This window comes from Lutra lutra, chromosome 9 (assembly GCF_902655055.1).
Source record: "Lutra lutra chromosome 9, mLutLut1.2, whole genome shotgun sequence".
In the NCBI taxonomy this organism is placed as follows: Eukaryota; Metazoa; Chordata; class Mammalia; order Carnivora; family Mustelidae; genus Lutra; species Lutra lutra.
In genome coordinates this window covers 34,789,469-34,803,758 of record NC_062286.1, presented here as the reverse complement: position 1 = coordinate 34,803,758, position 14,290 = coordinate 34,789,469, and the positions used below count along the sequence as shown (strand labels likewise).

At 36.9% G+C, this 14,290-nt stretch overlaps 1 protein-coding gene across 6 annotated transcripts in view; it reads right to left on the bottom strand.

Annotated features, from left to right (window-relative positions):
* The window catches only part of EML4 (EMAP like 4), a 156,162-nt gene that overhangs the window by 35,458 nt on the left and 106,414 nt on the right, over positions 1–14,290 (bottom strand). For all 6 annotated transcript variants that reach the window (XM_047744155.1, XM_047744154.1, XM_047744156.1 and 3 more), the window contains 4 exons: positions 14,134–14,244; positions 11,897–11,992; positions 7,666–7,800; positions 7,421–7,556 (listed from right to left, as the gene is read on the bottom strand). In XM_047744155.1, coding sequence (XP_047600111.1) covers positions 7,421–7,556; positions 7,666–7,800; positions 11,897–11,992; positions 14,134–14,244 — 478 coding nt within the window. The remainder of the gene's footprint in view (positions 1–7,420; positions 7,557–7,665; positions 7,801–11,896; positions 11,993–14,133; positions 14,245–14,290) is intronic.

Sequence of the window (14,290 nt, the reverse complement as noted above, 5' to 3'; positions counted from 1 at the left end):
CTGGCTTTTGATCAACTAGAGAAGTATTAAAAACTGGGCCGGCTGAACCAATGTGACGGCTGAATGACAGCCCAGGTTTCTTATATGTCCATAGCACTTTACCCAGGGAGGAACAAGGCAGGTCCATAGAAATATATTTTAAATAAAGTCCACGTAGACATTAAAAAACAAAATACATACACATACACGCTTGTGCGCACGCACACACAACACACACACGTACAACTGACCACTGAACAATACAGGGGTTAGGTGTACCAACCCCCTGCACAGTCAAAAATCTGTGTATAGCTTTTGACTCACCCTAAACTTAACTACTAATAGCCTACTTGTTGACAGGAAGCCTTACTGATAATAACAATAGTTAATTAACACATATTTTGTACGCTGTATGTATTAAATATATATTCTTCCAATAAAGCTAGAGGATAAAATATTATTATTTTTTAGAGATTTTATTTATTTACTTGTCACAGAGAGAGAGAGAAAGCACAAGCAGGGAGAGCAGCAGGCAGAAGGAGAAGCAGACTCTGTGGTAAACCAAGGAGCCCCGATGTGGGACTCGATCCCAGGACTCCAAGATCATGACCTGAGCCAAAGCAGTTGCTCAATGGACTGAGCCACCCAGGCATCCCTAGAGAAAATATTATTAAGAAAATTGTAAGAGGGGCACCCAGATAGCTCAGTTGGCTAAGCTTCAGTCTTGGTCCTGGGGTTGAGCCCCACAATAGGCTCCCTGCTTAGCGGGGAGTTCACCTCTCCTTCTCCTTCTGCCACTTCCCCCCATCCCCTGCCCTTGTGCTTTTTCTCTCAAATACATAAAATCTTAAAAAAAATACATTTACAGTACTGTAAAAAATCTGCATATGAGTAGACACATGCAATTCAAACCTATCTTGTTCAAGGGTCAGCTATGTATGTATATATGTGTGTATATTTTATATGTAATCAGATACTCTTTTTTCCTTTATATTATATTATATTATTTATTTATTTAGTAGGCTCCACATCCAACATGGGCTTAGACGCATGACCCCGAGATCAGGAGTTTCATGCTCTGACAGAGGCAGCCAGGCACCCATCAAGACCCTCTTTCTTAAGGGCAAGGGTAAGATTTTGGTACAAAAACTATAACCACTTCATTTTCTGAGAACTCCTTCTTTGGTATTCATGATACCTTACCTTAATGAACCTCTTTATCTGGCTAGTGAGGCTGGAAGAGCAAGAGTAAAAGCTCTTTGGAAAATACCTTGTAGAATCAGTTACTAGGTTAAAAATGGGAAGGTAGCACCTTGTTTAAATATGGCCAAAGTGGGGTGCCTGGGTGGCTCAGTCACTAAGCATCAGCCTTCGGCTCAGGTCATGATCCCAGGAGTCCTGGGACTGAGCCCTCCATCGGTCTTCTTGCTTGGCAGGGAAGCCTGCTTCTCCCTCTCCCCCTGCTGTGTTCCCTCTCTCGTTGTCAAATAAATAAATAAATCTTAAAAAAAAAAATGGCCAAAGTAAGTAAATAAGTAGATCTTAAATCACTTGGAATAATAAAAAAAAATTATAGGTTTAAAATTTACTCACTGGGAGAAATGGGTGAAGTGGGTTAAAAGGTTCAGATTTCTAGTTATAAGATAAATAAGTTCTTGGAATTTAACGCACAGCATGGTGACTACAGTTAACAATGCTGTATTATATATCTGAAAATTAAACTGCTTAGAGAGTAGGTCTTAAAAGTTTTCATCAAAAGAAAAAATTGGGGGCGCCTGAGTGGCTCAGTGGGTTAAGCCTCTGCCTTTGGCTCAGGTCATGATCTCAGCGTCCTGGGATCGAGCCCCACATCAGGCTCTCTGTTCAGCGGAGAGCCTGCTTCCCCTTCTCTCTCAGCCTGCCTCTCTGCCTACTTGTGATCTCTCTCTGTCAAATAAATAAATAAAATCTTTGGGAAAAAAAATCTGTAACTATATGAGGTGATGGTTATAAACAAAACTTACTGTGGTCATCATTTTGCAATATAAACATACATCAAATCAAATTATTATGTTATATACCTTAAGTGTATACAAAATTATATGCCAGTTTTATTGAGATAAAACTGAAAAAAAAATTCACTTTCTAAATTGTTCATCAATGGAAGAATGGATAAACAAAATATGGTATGTTCATAATATGTAATATTATTTAGCCGTAGAAAGGAATTGAGATACTGATACATGCCACAACATGGATGAACCTTGAAAACACTAAGGTTCCAATAAAAGAAGCCAGTCACAAAGGACCATATATTGTATGATTCAGTTTACACGAAATGTCCAAAATAAGCAAATCCACAGAGATCTAAAGTAGACAAATGGTTGCTAGAGGCTGAAGGGAGATTTTGGTGGTGATAAAATGTTTAGAAATTAGACAAATGGTTGCTAGAGGCTGAAGGGAGATTTTGGTGGTGATAAAATGTTTAGAAATTAGGCAGTAGTGATAGGTATATAACTCTGTGAATGTACTAAAAATCACTTTATTGTATTTTTAAAAGGGTGAATTTTGGGTCTGTGAACTGCATCTCAATAAAGCTGTCACTGAGATTGTTCACTTTTACTTATTTATTTGAGCTACCATTATATTTAAAAAATTAACTGAAATTTGTAGGGCCTTGGTATCCTTGAAAAAAGAATGCTACAGCAGAATCTAAAAATTACTCAGTGTGAGGGAGCTAGTGGTACAGATATTTAAGAGATGGGTATATTTGGTAGGGAGAAAGGAAAGGGCTTGCCTGATTTGGAGTAGAGCTTGCTCAAATGTGCAGAGCTGGGAGCAGAACTCCAACAAACTTGCTATTCACATCAACAGCCTCAACTCACATCAACATTTATCACCTAAAAATACTTTAAACACTGAATACCACAACTGTGTCCAGTACGACAGACAGCCAATTATCAATCATGAGAGAAAAGACATATGAGAGATGTGAATTTTTTTCTCTTAGGTAGGCTCCACACCCAGAGTGGAGCCCAGTGTAGGGCTCGAACTCATGACCCTCAGATGAAGACCTAAGCTGAGATCAAGAGTTGGACGCTTAACCAACTGAGCCACTCAGACACTCTGAGGTATGAACTTTTTTTTTTTTAAAGATTTTATTTATTTATTTGTCAGAGCGAGAGAGGGAGAGAGAGCGAGCACAGGCAGACAGAATGGCAGGCAGAGGCAGAGGGAGAAGCAGGTTCCCTGCCAAGCAAGGAGTCCGATGTGGGACTCGATCCCAGAATGCTGGGATCATGACCTGGGCCGAAGGCAGCTGCTCAACCAACTGAGCCACCCAGGCGTCCCTGAGGTATGAACTTTTTAAAGAGTATTGCTGGCTGTTGGGGGAGCAAAGGGCTTACTTTCTAATGCATAGTCAACAAGAGAGTCTGAAAGTACCATGGTACCAAGAAATTACAAAAAGCAGAAATGTGGACTTTCATGGATCTCCATGAAAATGTAGAAAAGTGCAAAAGTTTTTCTGTTTTAAATTCAGTCTTCCATACTTCCAGAGAAGACAAACTTTTTTTTTTTTTTAAAGATTTTATTTATTTATTTGACAGAGAGAAATCACAAGTAAGCAGAGAGGCAGGCAGAGAGAGAGGAGGAAGCAGGCTCCCTGCTGAGCAGAAAGCCCGACGTGGGGCTCGAACCCAGGACCTGGGATCATGACCTGAGCCGAAGGCAGCGGCTTAACCCACTGAGCCACCCAGGCGCCCCCTGGAAAAAACAAACTTATTAAACACTTAAGATCTTCCTAGAATGATGGAATGTTAGAAAGCAGAAAATAAACCTGAGAAACAAATGCTCCATCAAGAATAAAAATATCTAAATAGTATCATCTCCATGACATTTCCACTCCCAAACCTCCTACCCTATGACCTTTATTTCCCGAGGACCTAATATTGAGATAAAATTTCTGTGTTTCAAATTTAAACATGTTCAAATTTAAACAAAGTTCCCTTTAGATAGTATTTACCAACAAAACAAATCATCGGTCAAAGATTTCTTTCTCATGAGCCTATATTTCTGACATTCCAATTTAAGTCATGTTTGAAATACCTACCAAGAAAAATAATTATCCTTGAATTTAAAATGGTGTTTCTTAGTTCCTTAAAGGAATTTGGCAGAGTTAAGAATAAGGGAAATTTAATGATCTTGTAATATTCTCAACTTATAATCCCCCCACTTAAAACTTATGAATTATTTCATAAAAGAAAAATCTGAACTTCCTCATATAGGTAAGAAATAAGTACCTTGTACTCACAGGATAACAGAAAATGCTGGAACAACCTAAGTGTTGACCATCAGATGAACTGATAAAGAAAATGTGATAATACACACATATAAACAATGGAATAAAAAAAGAAGGAAATCCTGTAATTTGTAACAACATGGATGAACCTTGAGGGTATTATGCTAAGTGAAATAAGTCAGACACAGAAAAACAAATACCATATGATCTCACAAGTAAAATCTAAAAAAAATGAACAAAGAGAACAGACTGGTGGTTGTTAGGGGTGGGGGAAATAGGTGACAATGGTCAAAAGGTAGAAATATCCAGTTAAAAGATGAACAACTTCTGGGATTTAATAATGTACAGTACAGTGACTGTAATTAACAATACTATATTGTATACTGAAAGATCCTGAGAGTAAATCCTAAAGATTTGTGGTAATCATTTGGCAAACATACATATATCAAATCATTATGCTGTATTCCTTATGAATCACTTATGAAATAATACTTCTGCCATCTAAAAATGTCCCTTTATCAGACATGTTATCACAGTATTTTTGGTTGAAAGTGATTCCAGACATGGATGCAGAAATACATATTAAGGAATATGCAAAACAGGTCAATCTACTGAAATTTTGGGCAAGAATTTAAAAATGGGGTCATGACCTGAGCCGAAGGCAGCTGCTTAACCAACTGAGCCACCCAGGCGTCCCTCAAATAAATTCTTAAAAAAAAAAAAAAAGGTATTTATATTTCTGAGGACAATCAATTTGAGGTAAAGATAAAGAAATGCCAAGGCCCACTACAATGACTGGGAAGACGGGCTACAGTAAGAAAAAGAAGAAGGAGACCAAACTATGAGTTTATTCTTTTTCCCTCCTCTCTCCCATTTTTATAACATGGACATGTACAATGCCCTCACAGAAACTCTTAGACCCAGCTCAAGGGAGACTGAACCCTCTAGTCTGTTGCTATGTTGGGAAAAGGAGAGGAGGAAGGTAGAAAATGTGCCACAAATGTAGTAATTAGGATTATCATACTTTTTTACTATACTATAAATAACTACTAATCATCAGCTGTTAAGATCTTTGGAAACAGGCTTGAGAATCAGTAAGGATAGTTTTAATCACTAATTTAGAAAATAATACCTCTAAGTTTATAAGGTTTGGGTTTTATTATTCATTTATTATAAGTCCAATATCCACAGATAAGATAAAAGTTTCAGGAGGATCCCAATTCCAACAAGTAGAACTCTAAAGTAACAATCTGATTATGTGATGTTTTATTACATTACTATTCTTCTTCAATACATTAAAAATAAAAACTTCAAGTCTTTAACAGAGTTGCCTTTACTGAAATCAAAGTCATCCTGTAAGACCCTCCCCCTACTCCCCATTTACCCACATAAGATATCTTAGCTCCTAAGGCTCCAGTCTCAGAATAAGATGGAGGCTCTTGCTCTTCTTCAAGGACAATTCTTCCTCATATGCCCAATCCAGGTATTCTCATCTCTCTTTAGCCTCCTCTTCTTTACCGGCAATTCCCATTTTACTTTCAGGTTGTAGGTAACTTTAGAGAGACTATTGACACTAGTAACTCTCTGCTTCCCATTCCATTTTCATCTTGGATTCTCAAAATTCTCCATTTTGAGACTGGCTGCTCTATACTTAGGTGTTTGGGGGCCTTATTGTTCTATTGATATTGCAAATTACTAATGGTCGATTCTTGGTTTTTATTCTTGACTTCTCTACAGCACTGATAATCCTGGAAACTCTCTCCTCCCTTCTTCAGGGAGGGAGTTAACTTTTTTCTTTTTAAATTTCCCTTCTGTAATCCTTGCAGAGTCTTTTTTGGTTATTTAACTGGGGGATAAAGACCCGTGGCCTCTTAACTCTTCCTCTGTGGTGAGCTCAACAACCAGTTTAAAGGATTCTTGTGTATAACTCAAAAAAATCTGCATCTTAATCCCTACTTAAATTATCCATTACTTAATATATATTAAACTGACAGTAGGAATTATAAAACACTACAATTTTTTTTTTTTTAAAGATTTTATTTATTTATTTGACAGAGAGAGATCACAAGTAGACGGAGAGGCAGGCAGAGAGAAAGAGAGAGAGATAGGGAAGCAGGCTTCCTGCTGAGCAGAGAGCCCGATGTGGGACTCGATCCCAGGACCCTGAGATCATGACCTGAGCCGAAGGCAGCAGCTTAACCCACTGAGCCACCCAGGCGCCCAAAACACTACAATTTTTAAAAACACATTTTCTGTGGTACCTGGGTGGCTCAGTCAGTTAAGAGGCTACCTTTGGCTCAAGTCATGATCCCAGGGTCCTGGGATCAAACCCCACATTAGGCTCCCTACTCACTGGGAGGGAGCCTGCTTCTCCCTCCCCTGCTCACTCTGCTTGTGCTCTCTGTAAAATAAATAAAATCTTAAAGATAAAATAAAATAAATAATAAATAAAATAAACTAAAATAAAATAGAATTTCCTTCAAATTGGCTAGCTCTTGTCTCTGTTAACTTCTACAAACTGATTCACATCCTGGATGCCTCACATTCACACCCACCCTTCTGCCTTCACTTGCATGCACTGTTTCCCTAAACTGGGATCAAGGTTCCATATCTTTTTTTTTTTTTTTTTTAAAGAATTTATTTATTTAGTTGACAGAGAGATCGCAAGTAGTCAGAGAGGCAGGTAGAGAGAGAGAGGAGGAAACAGGCTCTCCGCAAAGCAGAGCCCGATGTGGGACTCGATCCCAGGACTCTGAGATCATGACCTGAGTCAAAGGCAGAGGCTTAACCCACTGAGCCACCCAGGCGCCCCTCTTTTTTAAGTCTTATACATTCATTATGGTGTAGCTTAAATACCATTTCTTCTGTGATGGCTTCACAAAACACTAATGATCAGGATGATTCCTCTCCTCATCTTTACACTGCTTTAATTAACATATATCTGTATCAACTCTACTTTGTATTAACCTCCTAAAAGGAAAGTCCAGGTATAGACAAATGTAGGTTATTATGTTCAGTGAATAACTGTAAGGAATTTAATTTTTAAAAATATATCATCATGAAAAACCTTAAAAACAAAAGGCATTGGGAGGAGTAAACACCAACTGGCAACATTAAGACATGTGCATTTAAAGTGAGGACTATGATGTGAGAATACTATACCTTTAGGCCCTTTCCCGGGGGTGGGTTCTACAGTAGTTTTGCTCCATATAAGTATGACTCCACCTGAGTCTCCAGTAAGAACATCTCCATTCCCCAAGAATGCTAAACACTGCACAAATTTTGGCTTTTCATATTTCTACAATGAAACAACGAGAATTTTCAGTTTTCCTTTGGCATAATGTTTGTTTACTCAACAATTAAAAAATCAAAGTTTTAAAATGAACTTGCAACATTCTGATCCTTACCCCAAAAATTCCCTGTTTTCTTGTTAGTGAATTGCCACTCCAGGTCCAGAAAAAGATATGAGATTTACCACAGGTTATTATGGTATTTGCATCTGTTGGATGGAACTCCACAGCCAAAACAACTTCATTTGTTGTCTGTGGATAGAGAAATAAAGCTTTAGATGAATGTCTATCTTTATCTCCATCAAATACCAATTACAGCTACTGACAACCAAAGACTGGGAAACATTTTGAGAAAACACCTTTTCTTTGAAGACCAACTTTCCTGGAAAAAAAAAAAAAAAAAAAAAAAAAAATTTAAAGATTTTATTTATTTATTTGACAGACAGAGATCACAAGTAGGCAGAGAGGCAGGCAGAGAGAGAGGAGGAAGCAGGCTCCCCGCAGAGCAGAGAGCCCGATGTGGGGCTCGATCCCAGGACCCTGAGCCGAAGGCAGAGGCTTTAACCCACTGAGCCACCCAGGCGCCCCTGAAAAATTTTAATAGATTTTTCGAATGATTTGAGTTTGATGTCCTCATACTACTGTATCAACTTTTATGTTATTTATATATAACTGCACTAAAAAGACATATAAATTAGTTTAAGATTCTTTTAATTTTTTTATACATTCAGGTAAAAGTACACTAAAACTAGCAAATGCAAGAGCCATGTACATTCTATCATAAAGACAGACTGTCATTTTGATAGGAAAAAAAAAGTCTTCTCTTTCTTGGTACTATTACTATTGACCAAGAAAATATTACTGATTTAGAGATTCATCATCAGGCTGAGGGCTTATAAAGTAGATGCAGAATGGTCACTACTGATACCTATAGAGTAATGAAGAAACAAAAAACTAAGTTTTATGCTCTTTCCTCAAAAAAACCTAAAAGGATAGGAGTTAAGTTTAAAAGAACTAGAATGAGACAGTAGAAGAAAACAGGCATGAGAGCCACAAAGGAATTACAAATATAATTTTTTCACTGAAATTACTGAATTATCAAATGTTTTATGGCAAAAGCACCTATTCAAACTTAACAGGTAAAATATACATGCTTGTATAGCTGTTTATCGTTAGCTGTTGTTTACTTGCAGGGTGAATATTAATATCCATTTTTAAGAAAGATTTATTATTTTTTAAAAAGATTTTATTTATTTATTTGAGAAAATGAGAGAGGGAGAGAGAGAGAACATGAGAAGGGGCAGGTCAGAGGGAGAAGCAGATTCCCTGATGAGGAGGCTGTCTTATTCGGGACTCAATCCTGGCACTCCAGGATCATGACCTGAGCCTAAGGCTTAACGCTGAGCTACCCAGGCACCCCAGATTTATTTCAGAGAGACAAAGCACATGAGTGCATACAAAGGTGGGGAAAGGGGCAGGTGGACAGACTCTTCAAGCAGACTCCAACACAGGGCTCCATCCTGTGACCATGAGACCCATGATGACCCATGAGATCATCACCAGAGCCAAAACCACTACTGACTCAGCTAACCAGTACCCCCTTAATGTCCATTTTTTAACTTTAAGAACTTCATGTCAATGAATTAATCTCTTCTGGAGATGACTAATTTTTGTTCTGTTATTAACATCATCTTTAAAATTTACTTTGACCCCAGGATATTTTACATTAATTTTTATCAATTTTATCAACTACATTAATTTTATCAAATTATATGTACAGAAAAGTACTCAAATCCTAAGTACATAGCTTGAGAATATTCACAAACTGAACACACTTCTGTACAGCATCTAGAACAAGAAAAAGAACAATTTCTAACATACCAGATACCTAAAAACTTAGATACCTTTTCTAGACACTATCCCCTATGTCTGCTCAAGTAACTATGATCCTGATTTATAGCAACATAGATTACTTTGTTTTATTTAAATGGAATCATACAGAATGTACTCCTTTGTATCTGACCCCATTTTATCTACATTTGTGAGATTCAGTTCATATTGGTGCATATATTGTAATTTGTTCATTCTCATTGCTGTACTGTATTCCTTTGTATGTAAAGATCCCATTGTTGATTTATCCATTCTCCTACTGATTGGCATTTGGGTAACTTCCTTTTGTGGGGCTACCATTATTTTTGATGTAGTTGTCTTTTGGTTAACACGTGGATATACTTCTGTCGGGTTTATACCTAAGAGTGGAATAGGAGGGTAGAGGTTATACACATGTATATGTTCAAACTTTAAAAGGTAATGCCATTTTCCAAAAATGGCTGTGCTGATTTCTGTGTTCAACATACAACAGTGTATTAGAATTCCAGTTACTTCACACATCAAACTTGTAATTTTTGTTTACTCTTATCGCTTCATATTTCCACACATACTCAGCTTGTCAACTTTCAAGAAAATCATGCTGGGATTCTGACTATGCTGAAAATACAGAATAACATGCACAGATGTAATATCCTTATATTTTCTTCTATCCATGATTATTGTATATTCCTTCATGTATTTATGTCTTCTTTAATTCTTGTCAATAGGTCTTAAAGTTGCCTTGCTGAATTTTAAACTTATATAAATTAACTATGTATGTACCAACTCTCCAAATTTCTGTGACTTAAGCAAAAATAGAGCTCATCTACAGTGGGAGAGAGTAAGGTCAACACAAAAGAAAAGGAGGAGAGAGAAGAGAGTCAGTGATGCAGTCCTGAATCAATTCATTCCTGAGACAAAATTCCCCTCTGACCTTTTCTAGATGTGTTTTTTCTCCTTAACCATGAATCAGTAAATTCTCTTCATCTTTAAGTTGTTTTGCAGTCACCTGCACTGGAAAGAGCTCTAATACAGACATCTGGGATACAAGGAACTTCAGTATGACAAGCAAGGGGAAAAGAGTTTCTAGCTTTCCCAAGTAGGTAAAGTGTGGTAGGAGGTGAAACAGGTTGAGGGCTAAGGATGATGACTAGTGTAGAGTGGGAAATGTTGATTTTGATTTACAGGATAGGACATTCAAATAAAGATGCCTAGCAGGCAACAAGAAATATAGGTTTAAATGTGGGACAGAGATCTGGGTTAGAGTTAATTGATATGGGACACAGCAGACAGTAATTAAGGCCATAAGAGCATACATGATACTGATGGAGGACATGAGATATAACTCTGAAGAATCCTAACATTTAAGGTCATGGAAAGGAGATCAACAAGTAACCAGCAGGAGGAAAACCACAAGACTTCATCTGGTAGCCTTTACTACAAAGGATCACACCCATTTCACTTCAGTGTAACATCCTCATGTTTCAATGTTAAATTACTTTTATGGCTGAAAGACAATCTACATCCTCATTTGTATTTTTCAAGGTTTGAGGTTTCCTGACATGTCATATTCTTTTCAAGCACAATCTACCGTTTCTTTCAAAAGATTAACTTACACTATTTAAAAGAATCTCTTTTTGACCAACAAGCTGAAAGCCTGACGCTTATACCAAACAAAACTGTTGAGAGAGAGAGAGAGAGAGAGAGAGAGCGAGCGCACAACTAAAGAGGAATGTGATGTTATTTAAGAGTACGGCAAATATGTCATAGGCTTTTTATAGTCATCCTGTCACTCTGAATCCCTCTGAAAGCCTGTGAGAGGGAGGCCATTTCTACCCATATGAACATAGCTGCAATGTTAAGCTTATATTCTTCTCTTACAAGTTAGAGACTGATCCACACAAAGGGATCAATCCTATTCTACAACAATTATACATGCTGTAGCATTTTATGTAATAACCCCATACATGTAATTAAGACAAAAAAACTTACTGTTACATATGCTTTTTAGTTACGTGAGTCATATTCCTAGGATGAATTTTTTCCTTAGGGTTTTAAAACTAATTTAAAGACTGAATGAAGTAACAAATTTTGTTAAGGAAACCAGGTTGAGTATTCAGAGTTAATTCTGAGATGAGATAACCATCTACTTTGGCATTTCAGTAGCACAATGTGTCTGAAATATCACTGGAATTTGGTTGAAGGTACCTGACTATTTTATCTTAAGAATAGTTTAAGAATTGACCTCAGGATCTATAGATACTATCACAGAAACTACAGACCATAAATAGGTGTTGTTTAAAAAAACAGATTAAGAATGGTATTCTTAGTATCATTAGAATGATGGCAATCAATAAATCAAATGGATATGGCCAGCTGGTATGCTTTTACAACTTAAGGATATGCAATATACTTCCAAGGATCTGCAAAACAAATAATGTATTCTAAAAAATAATAATTAAAACTTCTTTTGATTTACCTTTATTTCTGCTCCTTTTGATTTTTTCTGCCAATCCCATACAGTAAGCATATGCTCATTGGAGTCATCAATAACACATAAATGAACACCTGAATCCTAAAGAAAAGCCAAATAAAGGCATTTAGAATTTTCAGTTAAGTTTGACTTTCTAAGAAGAAATACCATTTTATTAAAACTGCCAACATTAAGATAATCCCAAATCCTTTAAACACACAGCTCCTTCAAAGAAAATGATTATATTCTTCCCTATTTTTTTCAGAAATATAATGAAGACTCCTTAAAAAATATTTTCTACTTTTAATTTTTTCCCCAGGTTAGTTTCTACTTGTGATCTAGTTACTTCTGTTATTCAGAGATAGCAATTTAGTTTTCCATGATATATCTGACTTATATTAACATGAATAAATGAGATAAATTATTTTTTTATTATCCTTTAAAAAGTTTTTTTAAAGATTTATTTATTTGAGAGAGAGAACATGGGTAGGGAGGGGCCAAGTGAGATGAACAAGAGAATCTCAAGCAGATTCACCACTCAGATGTGGAGCCCAACGCCTGAGATTATGACCTGAGCTGAATCAAGAGTCAAACACTTAACTGACTGAGCCATTCAGGCGCCCCTCTTTTCTATCTTTCTGAAACCATTTTCATTCACATAATTTAAGTGTCCCAGTTTAAGAAAAAAAAATGTGGATATTAAAAAATTATTTGTTTTCCAGTAGCATTTGCAATATATGCCTAATGACATATATGGGAGAAAGAAATACTGTGGAGAAAAGAGGTAATGATGAAGGACAGAGCTTGCTCTCTTCTTTTTATCTTTCTTTTAGCCTGTATTAGAACAATTACCTAAACCAGGAAAAGTTAAGAGTATGAGACAATCCAAGATAGTCTTAACACTGTAATAATGGTATCAACAAGATGACAACAGTTCCTGCTACAGAAATTTAGGGGTAAAAAAGGTAGTAAAAGTCCTTCAGTCCATTTATCACCTTTCTCACAATTCTTGTCTCACAGGACCTCTGGACCTTCAGTACCTTCAAAGCTAGCAAAGTTCCTATATCCACCCAAATTTATCTTTCTGTTGTAAAAATGTCCCTTCTGCCTCCATGTCCCACAAAACTCCCATAATCCATAATAAACCTGCTAAGAGCTAGGAACTGAAGAGGTAATAAGAATACATACATGTATCCTAAAGTATGAGTGAGGGCCAATAAAATCTGGAGGGGTGTATTTGAAACTTAAAATCATGGATCCTAAAGTGTAGATCTCCTGTATACTCTACAACAATTGTATATAATTCAAGAATAAATAGAATGTTTCAATATCCCTCTTTCATTTCCCCTTCAGGATAAAGCCTCAAGGTTTAGATAGGAAGATACTGAATTTTAAACTCAAGTTGTCATCAATTCAGAACCAAGATAATTCACGATTTTATTGAGTACAAAGGTCTGATTTTTATTTTTTTTTATTTTTATTTTTTTTTTTTAAAGATTTTATTTATTTATTTGACAGAGATCACAAGCAGGCAGAGAGGCAGGCAGAGAGAGAGGAGGAAGCAGGCTCCCTGCTGAGCAGAGAGCCCGATGCGGGGCTCGATCCCAGGATCCTGAGATCATGACCTGAGCCGAAGGCAGCGGCTTAACCCACTGAGCCACCCAGGCGCCCCAAAGGTCTGATTTTTAAAAAAGATTTTATTTATTTATTTGAAACAGAATGAGAGAGAGCATGAGAGGGGGGAAAGTTAGAGCGAGAAACAGATTCCCGACCGAGCAGGGAGACCAATGTGGGACTTGATCCTCGGACTCCAAGATCATGGCCCCACAAAGGTTTGATTATTTCATTTGCTCCAACATGACCTCAAGAAAAGCCAATATTTGTGTGGAACTGGCCAACTTTCATGTCTGAATTTTCTAAATAAAATATATTTCCATGATTCAAGCTGAAGCAAAAGCACGTCCTACTGCTTATTTCAATTATACCATGCTATGTATATATTCCTCTAACCATTTCCTGTTACTATAGGAATCCTATTTCAGAACAAAAGTATAATTAAGTATAATAACCTGTATCCCATTTAAACCAAATACTTTAGTACCTAGGTTAAAGTGCTGGCCATTGCTAAGCAATAGCTAACAAGTCAGAGTTAGCACTTTCTGTGAACACACACACATACTGAGCTTATTTTCTTTTCTGCTTCTTTGCACTGCTTGCTTACTTCTTTAAAAATTGTTACTTACTGCTTTTGAAAAATCCAGGCATCCTACTCCCCGCTCAAAGGTCCCAAGTCCAATAATTTGCAGTGTGGATAAACTAACTGAATCCCACACTCTGACATGGGGTTGCAGAGGCTGCAAAGACAAGGGGAAAAACATAAGATAGCAAGACTATCTGGTA